Source organism: Pempheris klunzingeri, chromosome 7 (assembly GCF_042242105.1).
Source record: "Pempheris klunzingeri isolate RE-2024b chromosome 7, fPemKlu1.hap1, whole genome shotgun sequence".
NCBI lineage: Eukaryota > Metazoa > Chordata > Actinopteri > Acropomatiformes > Pempheridae > Pempheris > Pempheris klunzingeri.
In genome coordinates, this window is record NC_092018.1 from 11,132,460 (window position 1) to 11,149,917 (window position 17,458).

At 38.7% G+C, this 17,458-nt stretch overlaps 1 protein-coding gene across 1 annotated transcript; it reads left to right on the forward strand.

Moving 5' to 3' along the window:
* Positions 1–295: 295 nt before the first annotated feature.
* itga2.2 (integrin, alpha 2 (CD49B, alpha 2 subunit of VLA-2 receptor), tandem duplicate 2) lies at positions 296–16,560 on the forward strand. The gene is made up of 30 exons (XM_070834065.1): positions 296–393; positions 1,592–1,715; positions 3,857–3,966; positions 4,272–4,363; positions 4,887–5,001; positions 5,501–5,628; positions 5,786–5,934; positions 6,175–6,325; positions 6,534–6,699; positions 6,870–6,946; positions 7,263–7,401; positions 7,799–7,944; positions 8,065–8,208; positions 8,550–8,753; positions 8,891–9,021; positions 9,186–9,349; positions 9,882–10,033; positions 10,224–10,334; positions 10,717–10,802; positions 12,145–12,286; positions 12,630–12,713; positions 12,805–12,881; positions 12,974–13,057; positions 13,155–13,257; positions 13,350–13,460; positions 13,696–13,806; positions 14,206–14,319; positions 14,450–14,539; positions 14,939–15,055; positions 16,041–16,560. Exons 1-30 carry the CDS (start codon positions 348–350, stop codon positions 16,128–16,130), a joined length of 3,558 nt encoding a protein of 1,185 aa, XP_070690166.1. The 5' UTR covers positions 296–347; the 3' UTR covers positions 16,131–16,560.
* Positions 16,561–17,458: the final 898 nt, after the last annotated feature.

Below are 17,458 nucleotides of genomic sequence, written 5' to 3' on the forward strand. Positions count from 1 at the left end.
TCTATCTTAAATTTGCTTCCATTTTGAACTTAAATTTGGTTTTTAAGATTTCACCTTTCATCTTTAAAGCATTAAATGGCTTTAAGCCTGAAATGACATTCATCTGTCTGAGGCTCTTTTCCAGGCCCTTAACTTGGTTTACCCAGCCAGACTGTAACACACACCTCACTTTTACACACTTTCACGATACAAGGATCTTGTACGTGCAGGTAAGAGGAAGAGCACCAGTCCATATTTAGGAGGTGTATCCGGTGCGTCAGCGCTGACTCTGTGCGCTGCGGAGTCTCAACTCTGACAAGTGCGGTGGCTTCATTTAATCACCTCATACAAATGGGATAAAGTCGACGATGGATCTCTTCTGGGGGAATATCTTCTTCACTGTAGTAGTAATTAGTAAGTACTGAACTTGTTTTTGGACTTTGAACCTGTTATTCTCTCCATTGCGCGACGCGGTCCTCTCACGAAGGTTTTATATCGTTTTCATAAGACTGGAGCCGGTCAGGTTTATGAAGTCGTCCGTTATAGCTTTGCTAAACATTTCCATACGCTGTAATCATGTCTAGGGAGCAGCAGAGATGTGTGCGCTCAGCATGTAGTCCCTTTTACTGAATGAGCTTTTGTTTTGAATTATATTTCACATGATCCTGCAGCGTTTCTTCCTCTGCTATCTTGCGCACGATCCCCAGCCGACCCACATGGATTAACTAAGAGCGGATTGGTTGTTTCACTGTGCATCAGATGTGGGGAAAAGTCACACAATTTGTGCTCTTCGACGTTTTGCTCTGTAACCTGTGGAAGCTGTGAAGCAGCAGCAAGACAGAGACTTTTAATTATTCCATATGCACATTCCTTATCTATGAAATGGAAGGAAATATTCACGTGTTATGGGCTTTGCAGAGCCCCAAGAAGGGGCAAAGTGCTACCTTGTGCTGCAGGTAAACAGGCTTGGCAGGAGGGTGTGCCTGTGAAGGTCTCCCAAGTCCAGTACCCATCCACATTCCTCTGCCTGCTGACTGAGGGGAAGGCAGGCTAATCGCTGTGCACTGCCTGTATGGGCTTGTGGGTCTTCAACTGCAGCAAGACTCACTGCTAGACAAGTAAATTCCATGTCCTGAGGGGGTTCAGAGGGCTGTGTTTGAAGGTGGTTTGTGTCTATGTTGAAACACACCATTCCGGCACGAGCAATTTGTATTACCACAAATTTCAACACTTCATTAAAAGTATGACCTTAATGTGTTGTCATGTTTTATAGGGGTTTGCATTGCTTTCATGAGTCAGACTGATGTGATGTTTTCAAGTGTATGATTCAGTCACAAAAACCACCCAACTGACTCAAAGGAGGAAGTCTGGATGGCTGAATTTGTAGCTGGAGATAAGACACCAAACATCCCATAAACAAAAGACATGATAATTATGCTTTGAGCTTTTAGACACACAAACACAAGAATGCAAAGTAATCTGGTTGGCACTGTTTATCGTAGGTATAGTAGGTACGACAGGGTGTTGAAGTGCTGTTATGCTATACTATAACTAGTTTGTGTCTAACTAATCAGTGTCGCTGCCATGCAACCTCGTGTTTCTCCTCCATCAGCTGACAGAATCTGGCACTCGCAGTCCTTCAATGTTGGCACAGCAGGTGCCAAGATTTTCAGTGGACCGGCGCAGGAAGAGTTTGGCTACACAGTCCAACAAGTGACAAACCATGAAGGCAAATGGTATGAATTTAAGTCATCACTCAAGGATTTTGTTCAATGAATGGAGAGTCATTTTCTTGCTTATCCTTCAAGCTGATTATTGGTTATAGCAATGTTTTGTTCTTGAAATCCTAGACAGCAGTGCTTTTATCCATTTTTCCATCACAAACTGTGTCCCGTCCACATGCTATAGCTTTCAAGTGGTGTTCAGTTACTCATTCATGTAGATGTCATTTTTTTTGCAATGCCCTTAAAGTCGCAATAAAGGCAAGAAAGATAATGGCATCCAGAGAATATATATTATATATATATATATCATGCAGAGATCAGTTTACTCTGAAGCAAATAAAGTGCAGATACGCATTCAGTGAGTCACTTTTGTAGATGCACCTTGTCAGTACAAGCCTGTACACAGAAACAGGCAGAATTCCAGGTTCAACAAGGTGCCTGACTTGTTTTATCTTTGCCCATCAGTTTCACACAGCTGTGTGCATGGCAAAATAAATCCCTGTACCTAATCCTAAAGATGCTCTGCAGGGTTGAGAGGCTGTGCAAGTTTTTGAGCTCCCCTTACTCTAATATTTCTTTAAGCTCTTTAGGCTCATATGTGCATTTGTGTCACACTGTGGAGAATTTTCCTTGTAGGAGTATTCATTTTGCAAATGAAGGTCTGTTGCTGTAAAGTACCTGGTCAGCTACATCTAAGTATTCTGTAGTATGTAAACAACTCTTCACAGTGTTACACTGCTGTATCTCCACTGGCCTGTACTGTTGGCAACATGGAGCCCAAGATTCAGTCTCTTTATTCCAAATTGTGGACTAATCATTACATTTTTGCAACAGACACCATTATTAAACAAAATGTCTCTTCATTTGTGCCCAGTGCAGCTGTATCATTTTGTTTTAAATTGAAGGGAATGAAAATTGTTTTTGGCCATGCTAGTGGCATGGTTCTAGGGAAGGCAATGTCACTGTGTCGACTGGCCACTCAGTCCACCACTCTGGTCCAGACTGAAATATCTAAGCTGCTACCAGATGTATTGCCTTGAAATTCTGTATTCATGATACTCATCCCTTGACCTCTCCTTCAGAACCAACATTTTAACATACTGATGTTAGCATTTATTGTATGTCAAAGCAACCTCTCTCATTTACATGACTGTCAGGAAATAGTATTTTTTTTAACTTTCAACAGTTGATAATTATAGCGCAACTGCAACTGGATTTATGCGTCTGATACTGATATTTGAGAGTTTAAATTCAAAATTGTAGCTACTGATAAGATGATGCTGCAGTACATTCTTGAATCTTATAACATCGTCTTTGGTAAATTCCTGTGAATCTGCAGAGACTCAGAGAATCATAAAAAAAAAAGCCCCTTAATTCACTCATTTGGAACATTTAGTTAAAGAGTAACTGAGCCTCTCAGAGATGTCTGGAGGTGTGTGCTGTATGTGCTGTGCGCTCTGACTCACAGTCTCATAAAGTAACTCACCGTCTCCCATTTGCGTAACTGGGGGAAGTAATACTATATTTGATAGCAGTTCATGGGAAAGCAACAGTGATACACCCTGTTTCCTGTCCTCTTGAGTAACAAAGTAGAGCGATATGTCCAACCTATTGTGACTTGTTTGATACTGTGAGGAAATGACACTATCTTGAAGCTATACAGATGTTTGAGTTAGCCTTATAGCATTATTTGGACTTACATATTTCTGTTACTGGTGGCTTTCAATTTTGAGAAATGTAGAAATCTTACGTAACTGCTTCAACAACAGCAAGCAGCATCTTAATGTTGTGATGTGAGGAAAAAGTGTTTGAAGCTAATAATTTCAATGGAAATTTATGGAATCTTGCAAGTAAGAAAAAAATGACATGGCTGATTTCTTGGCCCTTGCTCAGAACAAGACAACACAAATTTACTGTTGAATTATACAGACTCATATGTATGTATATTTTCATTTATTTGTTGTGTCACAATTGGCTAAATAATGAATGAATTAATTGCAGCAATGTTTGCCTCCTATATTATTTCGACATATGCGTAAAGTAGTTAAATTACTTTGGTTTTTGTTAACACAACCATCTCATTCAAATACTGCTACCCTTATGGTTCATGTTTATGAGAGCGGGGAAGAGATGAATTTTGTTGTTTTCTGTAGGCTCCTGGTTAGTGCTCCATGGAGTGGTTTCAGTCGAAACAGGAAGGGGGATGTTTACAAGTGTCCAGTCTCAGGGTCCAGAAACAGCTGTGACAAGCTCAATCTTCAAGGTAAGGTTTTGTTGTTTAACCTTTGACCTCCCTGCCAAACATTGGCCATGTACTTAAAATGCCTGAACAGAATTGAAAATATGCATCATCTTAAAACACCCGGGGTGTCTCCAGACATTTGGCTTTTTTCTGTTTTGGAAAAAAAAAGAAAATGATACAAATAATAAGTACAGAGTATTCCACCAAAGCATGTATTTTACTAATACGTTGAACCCATCATAATTGTACACATTATGTAAACTCAAGATTTAGTGAATAGAATCTGAATTAAAATGTAAAAGCTAATTTTTTGTCTTTATCCACAGATTCTGTTAGTATCCCAAATGTTAAAAACGTCAACAGCAACATGTGCCTGGGTTTGACTCTTATCCGGATGCCTGCAGTCAATGGTTTGATGGTACATATGTTTGTGTGTGTGTGTGTGTGTGTTTTACACAAAAGATGCTATCACATGCTATTTCAGACATTAGCAGATTGTGTCTGTCAATCTAAAGTGGTGCATATTTCTTATAGACATATCTTGTCTTTGCATTTCATAAGTTATTATGATACTGGTGGTAAAGGTGATGAATATTCTTAATTTTGAAAAATGTTTAGTATCGCAGCCTTTAAGTGCCATCTGAAATATTGTAATCACAACATGGACACACATGGCGATGTAGCAACATATCCTGAACTGGTCAAGTCATGATTTACTTTGAACTTTATATCAAAATGCAATTTTTAGGTGGGAGGAAGTATGTCAGCAGTCAAGTAAATTGATTGCTGCAGCAGGAAGTATTGCCAGGCCTTTGTGTTACTAAATAAAAACAGCAGCACTTTTTAATTCACTATTAAACAGCAACATAAGAACTTAGTGGAAGCTTTTAAAGCCAGTGACAAACCCTCCATTCCAAGTCTTTTCTTCTGCGGTGATACAGATGTGCGGTCCTCTCTGGGGGCAGCAGTGTGGCACTCAGGACTTCTACCCAGGAATATGTGCAAGAATGAGCCCCCTGTTTCAGCCTCAACCTGCCTTCTCTCCTGCCATCCAGAGTAAGATCTTATGTGATCACAGATGTTTTGAGCTGCGTATAGTTTGATATCTCTCAAGACAGGTTCCAGTTAATATCAGGATACTTTAAATCCATCGCAGTGACACACAGTGTGTTATGATGTTATATCATTATGTGTTAATACTTACAGGCACCTTTGTTCTCTTACAGAACAAAGCGATACTCTTAATGCAAGGCATGGTCGAGTTTGATTTATTATATATATTTTGTTAACTGTTATTTGTCTTCTTGGTTTGAGCATAGTTCATCAGTGCTCTGCTTTTCATTAGCTATTGTCACTTCCTGAATGTTTTATTTGTAAATGTTTTGTACTGTATTGGCATGAAGTGAAGGCAGCAGCTGCATGGAAGGTAGAGAATAAATATGAACACATACAATATTAGAAAATAGTCATCAGGGATGTAAAGGGTATGACCTCACTGCTGCTTAAATGTATTATTATATGTCACCTCTGATGACGCCGCTGATGACACTTGAAGCATGTGGAGGGCCCATGGACATCGTGATTGTTTTGGACGGTTCCAACAGCATTTATCCCTGGGATCCAATGAACGAGTTCCTCCAGAAATTAATACCTGCACTTGACATTGGGCCCAAAAACACACAGGTGACATCATGTTTCATTAGCCATAACGGGAAATTTAATCAGACATGAAGCAGGGGATAGTCTCGAGATAATTCACTTGGTTACTTTTGTTGTCTTTTTGCCATTACTGACAGATTTCTCTGCTTTTTTTTTTTGTCACCATTTTTTATTATGCCAGATCAGCGTCATTCAGTATGCTGTTCATTCCAAGTTTGAATTCCAACTGAATCAGTATAACACCAAAGACCAGGTGATCGCAGCAGCATCCGCAATCAGACAAATGTATGGTCACTCTACCAATACCTTCCATGCGATCCAATATGCCAGGTTTGTGTGGCAGTAATAGTGCTCTTTATCTGTATATATCTATGTATTTATTTATTTGCTACTATGCTTGATTGCTTGATTGATTTCTTGGCTTTCTTTTCTTTATATCTGTCTTGTCTGTTTATCAGACATTTCTATTTTTATTGATACCTGAGGAGAATTGAGTAATTATTTAAAATGTCAATGTGATTAAACCACAAATAGTAACTTAAAAGTGTCCACTGTGTCTGCGCTCTTCAGTCAGTGGGGTTTCCATCAAAGTAAAGGCGGTAGACCAGGAGCTGCCAAGGTAATGGTGGTCGTCACTGATGGGGAGTCTCATGACAAGAGTTTCAGAGATACAGTCATTGCCGACTGTGAGAAACAAGGCATCACCCGCTTTGCAATCGCTGTAAGTGATGATCGTGTACAGTACCAGTAGTGTTTTGTAAATTTTGTACAAGAATTAAATCTGTATTTATTGGAGCACTGGATATCTTTGTTCCATTCCCGTGCCAAAAGATAACTTTTGCATATGTTTTGATATGCCAGTAGTATTACCAAGACATTTTTTTGTCTTTGTAATCCAGAATTTGTGCTGTTTCCTCTTTTTTTCTCAGGTACTTGGTTATTATAACAGAAACAACATCAACACAGAAAACCTGATAAAAGAAATCAAATCCATTGCCAGTTCACCCACAGAGAAGTTTTTCTTCAATGTATCAGAGGAGGCGGCCCTCTCCACCATCACCGGAGCATTAGGCAATCGCATCTTCAACATAGAAGGTGCGTATTGTTTATTTTCCCCTGCTTGTTCAGTCATACAGTCTTAGCTGAAGATCCCAAGAGAGATCAGTAGAAAATGTGTTGTTTTTAATGCACATCTTGCACTCTGTCAGATCTTTGTTGATCTGCTTTTGACTCTGGTATGAACGCAATGCTCTTGTTCCCGCAAGGCACTGGAAAAGGGGGCGACAACTTCAAGATGGAGATGTCCCAGGTGGGATTCAGCGCACACTACTCCAGCCAACAGGTACGGAGTATTGCCTTGTACACAAAACAGTTGTAACAAAGCAAGATTGACCCAAGTTATTGTTGTGTTATTTGCAGTCAAATAAGCACAGCAGAAAAAAATGGGTTATTGCCGTGAATACTAGTGAAATGTGATAAACGAAGTTCAGTACGAATTTCTTCTGATGCTTTTTAGGTTTGTATGGGAAACACAACTACCTTTGATACTGAAAATATGTGGTTTCTGTAACCCAACCCGAAATATAAATGCTCTGATCTACAGTACAGTGGCATTTGTGTTGTATCTGCTGACTGCTCTTTGGCCTGTGCTGTTTAAGGATGTGATGATGCTGGGAGCAGTGGGAGCCTACGGGTGGAGTGGGACCGTCGTCCATCAAAAAGGGTCAAAAGTCGACATTTTACCTTTGTCAGCCTTTGAGGGGACACTCCATGACAGAAACCACAGCTCATTACTGGGTAGGCATATACCATTAAAGTCCCGCATTACAGATAATACCTAAGTGAAAGTACAACATTTTTTAAGAAAAGGGCAGAAAAATGTACTGTAAAAGTATTAGTAAATGTCTGTGGCTATGTTTTTGTGTATTATTGATTTGTTATTTCTGCTGCATATAAGTATTGTACCTGTTGAGGCAGCATAACTTACCCTGATATCACTCTTATTAGAAGATACATTGTTGTGGAATCACTTAATGCCCAATACAATAGTTCCCTCTGAAAATTTTGCAAAGTAAAAGTTAATATCCCCAAAATGTTCCCAAGTACAATATTTGAGTAACTGCACTTTGTTATATTTTACCACTCCCAAGTTCCAAAGGCAATCACTACATGTGTTACTTGTTATTACTTCCAGGTTACTCTGTCACCACACTGAGTGATGGGTCCATAGAATACTTTGTGGCTGGCGCACCTCGATCCAACCACTCTGGACAAGTTATTGTCTACACAGTCAACGCCCAGAAGCAAGCTACTATCATAGATTCAGAAAGAGGGAAACAGGTACTGACAGTGGAGGATATGGTATTCACATTGTCTCCAGGAACCAACCGTATACATGTAGTGTGTAGCCTGACAAACAAATATATCTGGTCAGTAAACAGCGTTCAATTATCGATCTAGATTGGGTCATACTTTGGAAGCGTCCTGTGCTCGCTGGATGTGGACAGAGACACGGTGACGGACCTCCTGCTTGTTGGTGCGCCCATGTTCATGAGCGAGCTGAAGAAAGAAGAGGGCAGGGTCTACCTCTTCTCCGTCACCAAGGTAAAAATTAGCAACATTTTTGTAGTAACCGTCTGTCTTCTGGATTTCCTGAGCTACAGTGAACAAGGATATGATCATCACAATTTACAGTGAGGCATAGATATAGACAGTTTATGACAATCACAGAGAGATTCTGATTAAATTTACTTTCAGGATTTTGGAAGTCTGTCAGAACTGGTTGGTACAAAAAGTGGGTGCACTCTAAAAGATGTTCTCAAAGCTGATATATTTCATTTATCAGAAAATTCAAAACACCCCTAACTGCATTGCCTTTTTACTAAAAAAGACATTTGAATTGTGACATTTTGCTCCACATTCTTTCTCTGTCTTATCACCTGAAGGGTATACTGAACGAGCAGGGATTCCTCATTGGTCCGCCTGCAACCGAGAACGCACGCTTTGGGATGGCCATCTCCGCCGTTCCGGACCTGGACCTGAATGGCTACAATGATGTTATAGTTGGATCCCCACTGGAAGACAAAGGAAAAGGTGCCATCTACATCTACAATGGGGAGAGGAAGACATTAAACAAACAATTCTCACAGGTACGGGGAGGATGTTTTTTTTTGTTTTAGTTGGGCGTACAGTACATTAGGAGCTAAACTCATGTCTCTCATATGATGAACACGTCATTAAGCTCATTAAACTCTGTAACAACAAGAGTGTTGATCATCTTTTTCAGAGAATCCTTGGTTCAAAACTGGATCCGCAATTGCAGTATTTTGGAAGGTCCCTCGATAGCTACAGAGATCTGAATGATGATACACTCCCAGACATTTCCATTGGTGCATATGGAAAAGTGGTGCAGCTCTGGTAAGCTTAGAGTTCAGCCATCACAGTTTATAACCTGCAATAAAGTGTGAATGATTGATGAAGTAGAATGAAAGAATAAATTATGTATTTAGTTCTGTAAATGTTCCCATTATTTATGGAATTTACAAGACTGGTAATAATTTAAAGCTGCACTTGGTTTTCAGGTCCAGAGGTGTTGCATCTGTCACATCTAAAGCTTCTTTCAACCCTGATAAAATCAACATTTTCAACAAACCCTGCGACATTAGTGGACGCAAGCTTTCATGTTTCAACACCAACGTCTGTTTCAGTGCTGCATTCAGGCCTAAGAACCCCATTGGACCCATCGGTAAATCTGGTTACCTGTTAAGTAGATTCCTGTTACTTTTGGGAAATGCGCTTAAATTTGCTCTCTTGCTGAGAGTTAGATGAGAAGATCAATACCACTCTAATGTCTGTACAATAAATAAGAGGCTACAGCCAGCAGCCAGTTAGCTTAGCTTAACTGTAATGCTGTTAATAGTTGTACAATGACAATAAAACCTCTTATGTCTTATGTCTTAACACAAAGACTGGAAACGGGAAACAGCTAGCCCTGCTCTGTCAAATGGTAACAAAATCTGTCTACCAGCACCTTTAAAACTTGATATAAAAATGACAAACTGCAGTTTGCTGGTAGGTGGATTGGTTACCTCTGGACAAAGCCAGGCTAGCTGTTTCCCCATGTTTCCAGTCCTATGCAAAGCTCAGCGTATTACCCAAAATGTTTCTTTATTGCTTAAAGATATTCTAATCGGAATCTGATAATTTTCTGGAAAAACATTTGTGTAGTCAGATGTCAAAGAGTGTGTCACATATCACTCTATTCTCACTTCTTTCAGAAATATCCTACATGTTGACTTTGGACGCTGACTTGCAGGCTTCACGAGTGACGTCAAGAGGACTGTTCACTAAAAACAACGAACGCTTCCTCACAGAAAAAGCAAAAATATCATCTACGCCTGTATGTCACGAGCATCAGGTTTATGTTCAGGTAATAGATGAAAATCGCCTGTTTTGCATCTTTATGGTTCAGTTGTGTGCCGTCATTAAAGAGCATCAATGAATGTTGTGTTTCATTATGAGCACCTTGATGGGAGGCATTACATAATTTTTTTCCGAAATAAGTATGATGTATTTTGATAATAATCTCCAGATTTGTCTGTATGTGGTTTCTTGAACAGGAGGCACCAGACTTTGTCAATTCCCTCAGTCTGAAAGTAGAAATCGAGCAGCAGAATGCAGATGTGAACCCTGTCCTTGATACCTTTTCTCCAAATGCCTGGCAGTTCTTTGTAAGTTTTTTTTCATTTGTTTTAGTTTATGGTCTTCAAAGATCCACAGGAAACAGACCAGGTGACAGAAGACTCTGTGGTTGTTATTTTGCAGAGGTGTTTGCACAGTCATTTCAAATGACACGGTTTGTGATGATTACTGGCTTTTAAAACTTAAGTGGTTCTTTAAGTCACGCAGGTTCTCAGATTTACACGCCACTTGTTTTCTCAACAACAAGAGTGACGTTCACCCAATGTAGTAAAAATATAATACATTTCCTTTATGTTATGCTTTTTTCCAAATCAATAGAGATTACAGGAGAATAGGTGTTTATTGAAAATCCAGCCTTTGAAGAATAAAGCAGCATCCTGCGGCGAATTTGCTGCTCTGTTATTGTTTCAGATCCCCTTTACAAAAGACTGTGGCTCCGATGAAGTGTGCGTCAGTGATCTGGTGCTGAGTGTGAAGACAGACACAAAGGCGTCCAGGTGAGAATCACTGACCTGTCTCACGTGAACAGCACAAGATATAGCACGTCATATGTGCTGTAAATTAGATGTACAATATACAGTATCAGAGGTGAAGTATACAGTCTTGAAGTAAAGATAGAATATTCTCTGGTTCATGATTTTACTTGATGTGCGGTGATGCTGTCGGGTTAATAATTTAGAGTGGAGGTTGAAAGTAAATATAATACTGTGTGTAACTGAAGCCTGCGTCTTTCATTGCTGAGTCAGTGTGAAATGAGGAAGGCGATTAGCTCAAAGGCCCCCGAAAACCAATTTTTTCAGGCAGCAGCATGAGCAACACAGCCTTACAGTACATAAAGATAAAAAAATGTTGGCTGAAAGAGCAGTTTGGTTGTTTCACTTGAGAGACTTTGGTATTTGTGTTTTTATCTGTGCTCCTCTCAATGGTTTGAGGCGGGCAGAACTCAGTTGAAAGTTGTGTGGTTGTGTTGTCAGACAACAAAGCATAGTCCTGATGCAGTGACTGAGGTGTGATAACTCTTAATGGATAATACCTAAGAAAGTAACTTTTTAGTGTTGCTTATTTGATCGCGAATATTTAATGTTATCAAGAAATCTTGAATGCTTTTAATGTGAAACTGTGTGAATAGTTGAACACATTTGGCAAAATGAACAATCCTATATTTAATATTCTGCCCTGCTAACAACCATCACAGCAATTTCTATTTCTATTTTATGAGTCTGCCTTAGTGGCTAATAGCTGCACAAATAGAAGTTTTCCAGTTTATACAGCAACTTCATAGCTCATAAAGTGGTCAGACTTGTGAGCTTGGACTAAAAATTGTTTGGGTGATACAAGCTCTGTAAATTCATTCAGATGAAAGGATGTGAACAAGGACTTTATAGAGACCATACAACACTAACTAAAGTACTTTCTCACATTCAAACACATGCAGCCGCTATTGATTTTCATTTTTGTAGACTTGGCTGTTTGTCTATTTTGTGCTTCTTAATCCAAAGGAAGGTCCTGCCATCCTTTCCTATATAAATGCTGTATTGTGCATTTTAAGGCAGAGGCCGATACAATAGTGTTCACCTAGATAACTTGAGTGTTAGCTGCTGCGTGTCTTCCCTGCGTCTATAGATGTTAAAGAAGACCAACAATCTCAACAAGATGAATAAATCACCTGCCGCTCACAGTGGATCCCGTGTGTTTGTGAAATAGTGGAAAGTTCACTTTGACCATTCCTTCTTACTCCAAATACTCATACCGTGTGTGTGCTCCTTAAATCTGTGTGTGACTTGCACAAATGAAATCACGTGAATGCAGAGTGCAGTAATCTGAGCTCTTGTGTTGCAGCTCAGCTCCCGTTCTGGTCAGCGGCAATAACCGAGAACTGTCATTTGAGGTTGCTGTGAGGAACAAAAAGGAGAACGCATACAACACTCAGGTCTTGGCCACGTACTCCAACAACCTGTACTACTCGTCCATCTTTCCTCCTGTGAGTGAAAAAGGCTGAAAACTGGAAAGTGGAAGTTTATGTTGACATGATCCTCAAGGTTAAAGGTCATACATTCTTCCTTAAATCAACTTTTTGAGAAGATTTTTCAAAATAATGGTCACCTAATTTCTCATACATTAAAAAGAATTGCATTAAACACATTTTTCAACATTTACTGAAGCAGTTAATTAGAAAAAAAAGAGTGTAAAGTTTATAAATGTTGTCTGTACGTTTCTGTCTATGCTGGTGAACAGTTATTTGAATAACACTGAAACATTTTAGCCTTATGGTGATGCCTTCTCAGTCTAGCAGTGATATAATATTCTGACCGTTGCATTCTCAGACGGATGAAGTCAAATGCACCTCAACACAAGCACAAACTGTCACTTGCCAAGTGGGATATCCAGCATTAAAGAAAGACCAAGAAGTAAGTGCAAGAAAACGAAAATCCTGTTTCAAATTTCTTTGTTTGACTAATGACAGGAAGTCATGCAAAACATCTTGTCATTTCATTACAGATGAAATTTCAGATCAATTTTGAATACAGTCTTCATCAGTTGCAGAAGAAAGCCGAGGTGAAATTTGAGGCCAAGAGGTACACTGAATGAATTAGAGATTCATTGATGAGTTGTCTCTTAGATAAGATTACTGACATGTAATAATGTTCTGTATGATTTTTCCTTACAGTGATAGTAAAGAGGAAAGACCAGCAGACAACAAAGTGGACATTGCCGTTCCTGTTCGATATGATGCAGGGATTGTTTTATCAAGGTGATTTTACGGTTTATTACTTTCTTATAATTTTAGTTATGCAGTTGAAGATGGCAAATGTCTTAAAGTGTTCATTTTTATGGTCTCTTTGTCCTAGGCAGTCAAATATCAATTTCTACGTGGCAGACGCTAACATCCCAGTGGTCACAACAGTAAAATCTCTAGAGGACATTGGCCCGGAGTTTAACTTTACAGTGAAGGTGCAATAAATGATTCTGTCTCCTAACATCAAATGATTTCTGACTAGATATATTTAAAAAAATATATGAATTAAAACAAATTGTATCTAAAGGTTTCAACAGGTACCATCCCTGTCAGCCTCCTGTACCTGACCATCGCTCTGCCAATGACCACCAAAGGTGAAAATCAGCTCCTCTATCTTACCAATGTGGACACACAGGCAGTGAGTACTCAGTTACTAAATACCATTTTAGCTTTTTAAAGAGTTTAACTGTTTTATTTCATAAATGTCACCTAATCCGCAATGTCTAACATCTGTAATTAAAACATTATAGACACTCAAGTTTGCAGTAGTCTGTGGTAACCTTATGGCAAATGTTAACCAAGTCTGACACTGACTGTATGATTTGGAGCGTGATATCTGTACAATAAATGACATGAGGCTTCTCCACCTGCAGCAGGGTTCTGTCAGCTGTGATTCCAGCAGCCTGGTTGATCCCCTGAAGATCGGTGTGAAGAGCCCCAAAGTGTCGTTCTCTGAGGAGAGCCTCAGAGGCACAGAGAAACTGGTCGGTCTCTTCTTTTTACGTGCATCTCTCTCTCTAGCTACATAATGTCAACTATCTTAGATGTTTTTTTAGGCGATATCTTCTCCTGTAGTGTTTACGCTTGTATCTTAGAGAAGCTAGTAAAGCACAAATCCAAACCTTCACACTGAGCACATGAGGTACCTGATGTATATTCTTCAACATATTATATGATACCATGATAAGATATTTTGCACACAGGTGATTTTATTGTATTCTCATGTATTTGTGATTTGATGCATAATTCATGTAGATTTATGTTTTTTCTAAAGCTGCAAACTGCATTTATAGATTTTATTCAAAGTTGTTTTGTATGTGTTGAATATCTTCAGATAATACTTTATTTTAATTTCTATTGTATTTCTATTTTTTAACTAACAGGACTGCAAGAGTGCAAAATGCGAGTACATAAAATGCATCCTCAAAGACACTGAAGCGAAGAGCGACTACTTTGTGAAAGTTAAAACAAGGATCTGGAGTGGCACTTTTATTTCGGTAAACATATATTCAGTAACACATTTTATAATAATGGTTGTTTTTTTTGCTTTTATTGCCATTCATGATTGATTAATGATTTCATGCTGATGCTTTCAGTGCTCACATTTGTATACATTTATCATGGTAGGCCTCCTATCAGACCGTCGAGCTGATCTCCAGTGTTGATGTTGAGACGTCCATCCCTGACCTGCTCATTATTGGCCTCAAAGAGCTACCAGTAAGATCGCATTTCAGTATTTTGATTTGGTGCCTCACATAAAGAAATTGATGGCAGAAAAGACTTCTGATATTGCACACAATTATCTATAACTTAAAGTGACTTCAGCTTTATTTTAAACACTTATTGTGATTTATCGGTATACTGTATACAGTTTTTGTATGTAAAAGCTATATGCCAAAACATAAGACCTGTCACATGAATGTTCTACAGTAAAGAAAAGATTATTTTTCTTTCCATTGCAAAATGCAGGTAAAGTTAGGCATTTTATCATGTTGTTTTGTCAGAGTCAGTGGTCATAGTCTAGTGGTGTAAAGTGGATGGTTATTTTTTGCCAATGATGCCATATCTGAGTGAGACAGACCATGTAAAGCCGTCTGCTGTCCTACTGCTGCCCAGGTGGTGGTGACAGTCAGTAAACCTGGAGAGAAAGCTGACGTTCCAGTGGGAGTGATCGTTGGCAGCGTCATTGCCGGACTGCTGCTGTTGGCTCTGGCTGTTGGACTGCTGTGGAAGGTAAGTGTGTGTCTATGCTTTGGTGTAAAAAAAAAAAAATCAACATAAAGAGAAACTTCATGTTAATGATTTACATAGCTGAAACATGCTCAATGAGAATGTGTTAACTTGAGCATCTCACCTCTGCCGAGGTGAGAAAGGAGAATAAACCTGCTCAGTGTTTTCACAGAAATTTGCATTTACATTTATAGATTCAAAGTATAACTTGATTTGCTTATTGCAATCTACTATGCAACAGAATGCAATATTTTTACTGAATGTTTGGGCTGCAACTAACGATTGGTGTCATTATTCAATAATCTGTTGATCATTTTCTCAGTTAACTGATTGTAGTTTGGTCCATAAAATGTCGGTCAATGTTTCCCAAAGCCCAAGATGATGTCCAGAACCCAAAGATGTTCAGTTTACTGACACAGAGGAGTAGATATACCAGACAATATTCACATTTAAGAAGCTGAAACCAGAGAATTTGGGTGGGGTTTTTTTCAGCAAAATGTTTCAAAACATTCAATGAACTATCAAAATAACTGTTAATCAATACATACATGGATATTTAAAAAATAGGATATTTTTAATCATCATTTTTAGTGCATTATGGATATACTCTCACAGATAATTCATAATACACTGTTGCCCATAAAGTTGGAATAAAATGTTTTTTACCTCTTCTCATGAAATGATTGTGACAATGTGATTTATTCTTGATAAATAAAGTGGATATCTTCTCAACTTTATTGATCAAACTCTTCCAAACATATCACAGTGAAACTTAAACCACAATTAACCTTTGCAAACTGTGTATTCAGGCTTTAACAAAATTGGGGGTATTGAACAATTATTCCAACTTTATGGGCAACAGTGTACATACCAGAATCTCTTGTAAAATACTTTTATACAATAAATAAAAATAATTTTTTTATTGATACATTTTTTTGTACAACAGATTCTTAGAACTGCTTGTTAACTGAATGTCTTTACTGTCTAGTTTGGGTTTTTCAAAAGAAAGTACCAGCAGCTTCAGAAGGAGGCTGATGACGACATGCAGAGCCACGCACATGTCGATGAAGTGCTGTGAACTGGAGAGAAAACCTGCAAACCTTCTCTCCTCACTGGATTGTTTCCAGTGTGGATACTGGCACTTATCACTGGCTCTTGTAAAGGGCAAATGGACTACAGCCCAATCACTGGAAGTTGGGCATTTTGATGAATTGGAAGCTATTCAGATTGTGGATAACTGGGATTCATTTTTACAGTGGAACATTGTTATTAATCTTTATTTTTCAGCTTTGTGGACTGTACATCGACTATTTGCTGTTCTGCACTGACTTTGCATAAATGTAAAAACTGTATTTTTTCCCAACATGACAGAACCATATACTTTTTCTAGGCCTTAGATGACAGAGTTTGATACTGTGAAGGCATCCAAGTTATGCATTGCCTTTGCCTTTGTCATCTCTGGCACTCAGGGCTTTTCTTGTATTAACATTGTTGATATCATCATGGGAAGATTGTGTTCGTACTGTATATACTGTAAGATACAAATGTGATTTCCATATTGGGTTTTATGTATGAAAAGAGTGGTGGCAATATGGGTCCATGCAGTAGCTATTTGTTTTGCTGTTTGCTGCTGATTGTTATTGATTTTTTTCTACCACTAGTAGCACAACTTGTCAGATATAAATATTTTAGTAGCAAATTATTCAGGGCTGCAACTGACCATTATTTTCTGAACTGGACAATATAGTAATATAATTAATTAATTAGTAAATTAATTAATAAAAACAGTTTTGCAAAATGCCTATCACAGTTTTCCAGGTTAGCTAGCAACATTTTCATATGTTGTTTTGTCCAACATACACCCAAAGATATTCATATTACCGTCATATAAGACAAAGAAAAGCAGTTTAACCAGCAAATGTTTGCCATTAGTATTAGTATCAATATTATTGGAAAAAAAAAACTGAATCCCATACATCAACAAGACTCACTGTGTTCGCCATGTGCAAACACTGCTCACTACAGAGTGAACAGTCATACTCAGAAAAGCATCGGGGTTGGTGGTTGCCAAAAGCAGCAACCAGATAAATACACTCAGTCTGTATTATTGTTTTTACTTGCAGTGACGTCTGTGAGACTTGATAATCCTGCTGGATGTAAAGGTGTATTGGCACAGCTTTGCCACAAGATGGCAGCATGGTATAGATGACATGTTGGAACTGTTCATTATTTTCTCACTGCTCTGTTGATGACTTGAACACTCCACATTACTGTCAATTAATACATGATAATGTATGACCCATTTTGGATTGTGTTTCACTCATCCACTCATGTCCTGCCTCCTCTCTCCTCTCACGGGAACACCTTTGGAGAACCTGACCCTGCAAAGCAGCCCTACTTGGACCA

What these genes read in the sequence shown, in the direction of transcription:
- itga2.2 (XM_070834065.1), top strand. Translation starts at nt 348, where the DNA reads ATGGATCTCTTCTGGGGGAATATCTTCTTCACTGTAGTAGTAATTA. An exon ending in TGACAAGCTCAATCTTCAAG is followed by an intron (nt 3,967 to 4,271) that starts GTAAGGTTTTGT and finishes CTTTATCCACAG; the next exon opens with ATTCTGTTAGTATCCCAAAT. An exon ending in TTGGGCCCAAAAACACACAG is followed by an intron (nt 5,629 to 5,785) that starts GTGACATCATGT and finishes TTATTATGCCAG; the next exon opens with ATCAGCGTCATTCAGTATGC.